The 7,383-nt window shown below is 48.2% G+C and overlaps 1 protein-coding gene across 1 annotated transcript; it reads left to right on the top strand.

The window, feature by feature from the left end:
• The first annotated feature begins 2,402 nt into the window (after positions 1-2,402).
• On the top strand, positions 2,403-5,414 carry FOXG1 (forkhead box G1). Its single transcript, XM_047795636.1, has one exon. The coding sequence runs from the start codon at positions 3,030-3,032 to the stop codon at positions 4,491-4,493; it is 1,464 nt and encodes a 487-aa protein (XP_047651592.1). The 5' UTR covers positions 2,403-3,029; the 3' UTR covers positions 4,494-5,414.
• The last annotated feature ends 1,969 nt before the right edge of the window (positions 5,415-7,383 follow it).

Genomic DNA, 7,383 nt, shown 5'->3' with positions numbered 1-7,383 from the left:
AGTACAAATAGTATAGTTACTCCACATCAGTAAATGTTTACGTAACCTGTCCTTTCCCAAGAATCCGGTTACACCGAATCATTTCACGCTAGACCGACTACGAAAACGTACCGGGCCGTCCACCTCAGAGGGAGCCCTTGTGTGCCATTATAAGTGGTGCTGAGAAGGGGGGCTGTGGGGGGGAGAAATGGGGAGGAGTAGGTGGAGGAATGGAGCGAGGGAGAGGAATAGAGGGAGAAGAGGGGTGGGGAGAGAGAGGAGGGAGAAGGGGGGAAGAGGGGAGGAGGAAAGAAGGCGAGATGAGGAAAAGTAGAAATAACAGGCCTGGGGAGGGGAGAAGAGTGGGAGGAGGAAAAGTGAGCAGAGAGGAAGGCCCACAGATCTCACCAGCCTGGTCGCAAAACCCATTAGCTCACCAGGCTCTGTAAGAAATCCCTAGCTTAAAAGTCAAAGTTTGGAGCCATGTCACCATCAATGATGATAGCTGGAACCCACGAATTTCCCAAACGTAAATAGTTTGTTTTAAAGTAAGGAATTATGTTGAAAAAGGGGGTGGTGGTGGTAATACATACAGCGAAAGAATAGTTGAGATTAGTCCAATGTTCAAAGCTCCTTTATATATATATATCACTAGAATTTTCTGTCTATTCCGTGTTTATCCTCTCTCTGAATGTCAAAGTGGGGTGCAGTGGGGAGAATGAAATAACTCCATGTTAATACTCCCTGAGTATTTATTATTTGCATTCTTTATACTAGAACTGAACTTTAACATCATACCTAGGCACTTTTTCTTCAATACCAAATGTGTCAGAGTTTGGTATTGAAATAATTTGAGTTTGTCAAAGTGAAGAAATGTTTACATTTTATGATTTACCTTACTGAGGGAAAAGGTGCTTTTCATTTATGCTTCTCTTCCACCTCCCTCTTCTCTCAGGCTACATTCTCGGTCAAATGTGGTGTGTTTCATGCCCATGTGGGATGAAACAGCCTTTGATCAGTGTGCTCCGCACCAAATTCCAATCCCTGGGAAATGCTGGGCCTTAGCCCTGCCCCTGGCCACGGGATTCCTTTAAAGCCCCCGAATCACAACCTCCCCACTCACTTCAATCCTCAACCGAATCTTCCCAGACCTAAAGCCCCCAGAAGCTGGAATTGTGGCATCCGCGCTCCCAAGGCTCTTAGGTGTCTTCCAGCCATGGGAAAGGGCTGGCTGCAGCATGCGGTTATTTCAGGGTTAAGGCCCCTACAAATTAAAAGGATTTGAGATACGGAAAGAAAAAGAAAAGAGGGAGTGAAAATAGGAAGGCTTAAAAAAAAAAAAAAACCGGAAAGAAATAGACGCCCACCCTTATTTTCCCTCCATTGTCAACAAGCAAATTGTGACCAGGGTGATCGCTCTCGGCTACTCGCTTCCAATTCGGATTAGAAGCTGAGCAGACGCTGGAGCGGCTTGAGAAAACGGCGCCGAGTCACCCAGAACGCGAGAGACGGTCTGGAGCCGGAGAGAAGGGGAAGAGACACACATATAGAGCATGTGTTACCTGATTTATTTCGAGACTGTTTGGTATTGTTTTCTCTCTGAGCACCCCTCATTTCGGAAGGCCATCATAGGAGCCCACCACTGAGCCGCCCTCGCCCGCCGCCGCAGCGCCAGGAGCCCGAGGCCGGGCTACCCCGCGGCGCCCGAGCTCCGAGCTCGCCGACCGCCGGAGCCGCAGGAACCGAGTAAGTAACCCCTGCTTGGCCCCGTTCTCGGCAGCCCACTTCCTCCTCCTCATCCCCCCGTTCCTAAACCTCACCCGGACCCTCCTCCCCCAAGGTATAGGACACCCCCCCCCCATGCCAGAGGTGGGCCTTCCCTCCCCAACCCTCCAAAGCCTCGCTGGAGTGCTACCACGAGGGACACAATTTTCCTACCGGCACAGAAATGCCGGACCCAGGCCTGCAAGGCCGACTGGGGAAAGTAGTGCCTCGCCTCTTCCTTCTTCATTTCCTGCCCTCTCCCTGCATCCTCTCTCTTGCACTCCCACTCCTCTCTCCACCGCCGCCACCGCCCCCGCTTTTAAAAATAAAATCGGATACAAACTTTAATCAATACGAACAAATATTGACGCTCAAACGAAAACGACCCTATACAGGGAGAAGTGGGCCGGAAATGTGAGATATTTGCCCTAAAAAGGGAATATCGGTTCAGCAGACCCGCGGGGTGGAAGAGGTGGAGGGGGCGCAGAGAAGGGCCGGGGCGCAGAGAAGGGCCGCGGCGCAGCGTGCTCCCGCTGGCGTATCCCTACGCGGTTCCGCGCGGCCGCGAGGCCCAGGCCCGCGGAGAGGGGGAGGAGAGCGCCCGAGGGGGCGGGAGCCGGCGGGCGGGGCGGGGCGGGGCGGGGGTGGGTGGGCCCGGACCCGCCGATTGGTCGATGGCAGGAGAGACGCTCCCGCACGCCGCCGGCTCTGATTGGCCCAGCGGTAGGAAAGGTTAAACCAAAAATTTTTTTACAGCCCTAGTGTGCGCCTGTAGCTTGGAAAATTAATTGTGGCTATAGCCGCCTCGATCGCTGTCTTCCCAGCCTCGCTGCGGCCGCTCCGGGACGCGCCCGCCCGCCGCCCGGCTCTCCCCCCCTTTGGGCTGCTGCTGCTGCTGCTGTGACTGCTGCTGCGAGAGGAGGAGGAGGAGGAGGAAGCAGCGGGGGGGGGGAGCGGGGGGTGGGGGGGAGACCAAGAAGTAGAGTTGGGAGCGAGGGAGCTTCACCCCCGGGGCGGTGGTTGTTTCTTTTTTTCTCTTTCTTTCTTTTTTTCTTTTCCTTTTTTTTTTTTTTTCTTCTAATTCCTGAGGGGTGGTTGCTGCTTTTGCTACATGACTTGCCAGCGCCGGAGCCTGCGGTCCAACTGCGCTGCTGCCGAAGCGCTCAGTGCCGCCGCCGCCGCCCGCGCCGCCCGCGCCCCGCTCGGCACCCACCGGTCGCCGCCTCCCGCCGCGCCTCTGCCCGGCTCCCGCGCCGCCGCCGCCGTTTCCCCCCGACGACTGGGTGATGCTGGACATGGGAGATAGGAAAGAGGTGAAAATGATCCCCAAGTCCTCGTTCAGCATCAACAGCCTGGTGCCAGAGGCGGTCCAGAACGACAACCACCACCCGAGCCACGGCCACCACAACAGCCACCATCCCCAGCACCACCACCACCACCACCACCATCACCATCACCCGCCGCCTCCCGCCCCGCAACCGCCACCGCCACCGCAGCAGCAGCCGCCTCCACCGCCGCCCCAGGCACCGCAGCCCCCTCAGGCGCGGGGCGCCCCGGCCGCCGACGACGACAAGGGCCCCCAGCAGCTGCTGCTCCCACCGCCGCCGCCGCCCCCGGCCGCCGCCCTGGACGGAGCCAAAGCGGACGGGCTGGGCGGCAAGGGCGAGCCCGGCGGCGGGCCCGGAGAGCTGGCGCCCGTCGGGCCGGACGAGAAAGAGAAGGGCGCCGGCGCCGGGGGGGAGGAGAAGAAGGGGGCGGGCGAGGGCGGCAAGGACGGGGAGGGGGGCAAGGAGGGCGAGAAGAAGAACGGCAAGTATGAGAAGCCGCCGTTCAGCTACAACGCGCTCATCATGATGGCCATCCGGCAGAGCCCCGAGAAGCGGCTCACGCTCAATGGCATCTACGAGTTTATCATGAAGAACTTCCCCTATTACCGCGAGAACAAGCAGGGCTGGCAGAACTCCATCCGCCACAATCTGTCCCTCAACAAGTGTTTCGTGAAGGTACCGCGCCACTACGACGATCCAGGCAAGGGCAACTACTGGATGCTGGACCCGTCGAGCGACGACGTGTTCATAGGCGGCACCACGGGCAAGCTACGGCGCCGCTCCACAACGTCGCGGGCCAAGCTGGCCTTCAAGCGCGGGGCGCGCCTCACCTCCACCGGCCTCACCTTCATGGACCGCGCCGGCTCCCTCTACTGGCCCATGTCGCCCTTCCTGTCCCTGCACCACCCCCGCGCCAGCAGCACTTTGAGTTACAATGGCACCACGTCGGCCTACCCCAGCCACCCCATGCCCTATAGCTCCGTGTTGACTCAGAACTCGCTGGGCAACAACCACTCCTTCTCCACCGCCAACGGCCTGAGCGTGGACCGGCTGGTCAATGGGGAGATTCCTTACGCCACGCACCACCTCACAGCCGCGGCGCTCGCCGCCTCGGTGCCCTGCGGCCTGTCGGTGCCCTGCTCCGGGACCTACTCCCTCAACCCCTGCTCGGTCAACCTGCTCGCGGGCCAGACCAGTTACTTTTTCCCCCATGTCCCACACCCGTCAATGACTTCGCAGAGCAGCACATCCATGAGCGCCCGGGCCGCGTCCTCCTCCACGTCTCCGCAGGCCCCCTCGACCCTGCCCTGTGAGTCTTTAAGACCCTCTTTGCCAAGTTTCACGACGGGACTGTCCGGGGGACTGTCTGATTATTTCACACATCAAAATCAGGGGTCTTCTTCCAACCCTTTAATACATTAACATCCCTGGGACCAGACTGTAAGTGAACATTTTACACACATTTGCATTGTAAATGATAATTAAAAAATAAGTCCAGGTATTTTTTATTAAGCCCCCCCTTTCTGTACGTTTGTTCAGTCTTTAGGGTTGTTTATTATTCTAACAAGGTGTGGAGTGTCAGCGAGGTGCAATGTGGGGAGAATACATTGTAGAATATAAGGTTTGGAAGTCAAAATTATAGTAGAATGTGTATCTAAATAGTGACTGCTTTGCCATTTCATTCAAACCTGACAAGTCTATCTTTGAGCCACCAGATTTCCATGTGTGCAGTATTATAAATTATCATGGATCTGTATGGTGGATGGAGACCTTGAGAACAACCTAAATTATGGGGAGAGTTTTAAAATGTTGAACTGTAATTTGTATTTAAGAAGCATTCGTAGTAAAGGTGCCCAAGAAATTATTTTGGCCATTTATTGTTTTGTCCTTTTCTTTTAAAAAGCTGTTTTTTTTTTTGTTGTTGTTGTTGTTTACTTTTAGACCAAAGATTGGGTTCTAGAAAATGCACTTGGTATACTAAGTATTTAAAAAAAAAAAAAGTTGTTTCAGTTGGCAGCACTGCCCATTCAAATGAATCAAATCAGAAGGGGACAAAATTAATGATTGCCTTCAGTTTGTGTTGTGTATATTTTGATGTATGTGGTCACTAACAGGTCACTTTTATTTTTTCTAAATGTAGTGAAATGTTAATACCTATTGTACTTATAGGTAAACCTTGCAAATATGTAACTTGTGTTGCGCAAATGCCGCATAAATTTGAGTGATTGTTAATGTTGTCTTAAAATTTCTTGATTGTGATACTGTGGTCATATGCCCGTGTTTGTCACTTACAAAAATGTTTACTATGAACACACAGAAATAAAAAAATAGGCTAAATTCATATATATCTTGATACTTTTGTCTCTTTTATTAAGTAGAGCTAATTTTTAAAAGACCATTAAAGTTCTAGGAAATTCAAAGGCTTTTTCAGCCAAATAAAATTGATACTGCTCCTTTCATTTGAACTAAGAGTTTTAAAATGAAAATAGTATTTTTTCCATTGTGAAGTCAAATTTTACAAGGAGCAGATTATTTGGTAAATGCTAGCTTTAAACAAAGTATAGGCTTTTCAGCTGATATCTTTAAGTTTCTGTAGTATACAGCAAAAAGATTATTTAATTTTATGTGCATAGCTATTTACCTTGTGTTTATTTTCAAATCAGTTGATAGAATGCTTTTTTATATATTTTGTTTCAGGTATTTGTTTATAGCACTTGGCATATTATAAATAAATAAATGTATATCGTTAGATAGAAGTGATATAATGCACACATATGTAATATATATAGACACCCAGAGCCCTTCAGTTCAGGTACAATTTGCGCTATGAATGCTGCAAATATTTTTGTTTAAATATTTGTATTTATACTTTCTAAGTCAGCATTTATTTTTGTGGTTGTTTACCCACAATGAAAGAGTTCTAATAAAGATGTGCTGAAGTTGCAATATAGATTTTGCTGAAGTGATCACCTGTTGTAATGGCTTGCAGATTAATGTTTATATTTTAAATTTTATCAATTTAAAATTCTAGATGTTCAGAAGAAGTAAAATGCCTCTCTCCTTTTCATTCATTTTTACATCATAGAGGTATTTATTTGAGTCCCTTTTGAATATGTCTGTATAATTTCATCTAGAGATTTGTCCTTTTGCTTACAATCATAATTTTGTTTTAACTTGAAATATACATATACATGCATACTATGCATATATAAATCTGAAACAAAATGGAAACATTTTTGAATTGTTTCAGCAGTCGGATTGCTATGACTTCAGAAAATAATTAGAAAACCTAACTAAAAGGTTTAGTAACTAATTGGATCCTGTGGTGAGTCCGTGGAGGACAAGTTGTTCATTTGTTACAATTGTATAGTCTGAAATGTGTTCTGCAGTAATGCAATAAGCTGGCTACTTCTTACAATGGGCCCAATGAAAAATAATCTGTCCTCAAGATGTTATCGGCAAACACTTAGAGAGTTGGTCAGGAAAAAAAAAAAAAAAAAAGCCTAGAAGAGAAGCAGGCTGACTCAAACAGATATGAAATACAAATATAGAGTAGTTAATACTGGGACATGAGGATGGGTAGGCTGTGGAATGGACAGATAGAGGAAGAGAGAGCTAGAGGGAGGAAGGGGAAAGTGGATTTGAGGATCTTAAAGCCTAGGGGAAAAAAGAAAACAAAACAAACAAAAAAACTTCTGCTACCCTAGAGAGAGAGGGATCTAAGAAAGATAAGGACCAGGAAAATTAAAAGAGCTGGAACCAAATATACACAAATGGAGAATGGACCAAAAGAGACCAATACAGCTAGTTTAAATATATCCTTTAAGCAGCATGGACATGGTTTTACCTTCTTAGTATGAGAGCAGTTTCACCAGAGGTCAAAGTTTTTTGAAATTTAACAGTTCTTTAGGGTAAAGCATGAAGGAGAATTCCACAAATAAATTTAGAAGCCAAATGTATGGCTGATATTTAAAGTTAGAAATAGAGTCCAAGTGAATGAGGCTAGGCAAAGGAAACCTCCATTACACAGCTATGATCCAAAACAGCTCAAGGAAAAGACTGTTTAGACTGGAAAAGGTGATGATGTATTGTTTGCTTTTACCATGGATTGCATTTGTAGAATAAGAATACTGGGACAGCAGAAATACAGTCTTTTGACCAAAAGTTAAAAAGAGCATTAGAGTCTTATATTGAGGTAAAGGGACATAAATATAGAAGAAAATTTCCCTCATGAGTATTTTTTTTCTGGCTATATTAAATAATCATACTTATTTGTGATTGTTTATTTGCATAATTGAGAAACAATTTCAAT

The sequence above is a fragment of the Phacochoerus africanus genome, chromosome 9, assembly GCF_016906955.1.
Source record: "Phacochoerus africanus isolate WHEZ1 chromosome 9, ROS_Pafr_v1, whole genome shotgun sequence".
Taxonomy (NCBI): Eukaryota; Metazoa; Chordata; class Mammalia; order Artiodactyla; family Suidae; genus Phacochoerus; species Phacochoerus africanus.
The sequence above is the reverse complement of the archived record's forward strand: the minus strand, read 5'-3'. Positions and strand labels throughout refer to the sequence as shown.

Bases quoted from the DNA above. Each gene is read 5' to 3' on its own strand.
- FOXG1 (XM_047795636.1), top strand. From the start codon at position 3,030: ATGCTGGACATGGGAGATAGGAAAGAGGTGAAAATGATCCCCAAGTCC.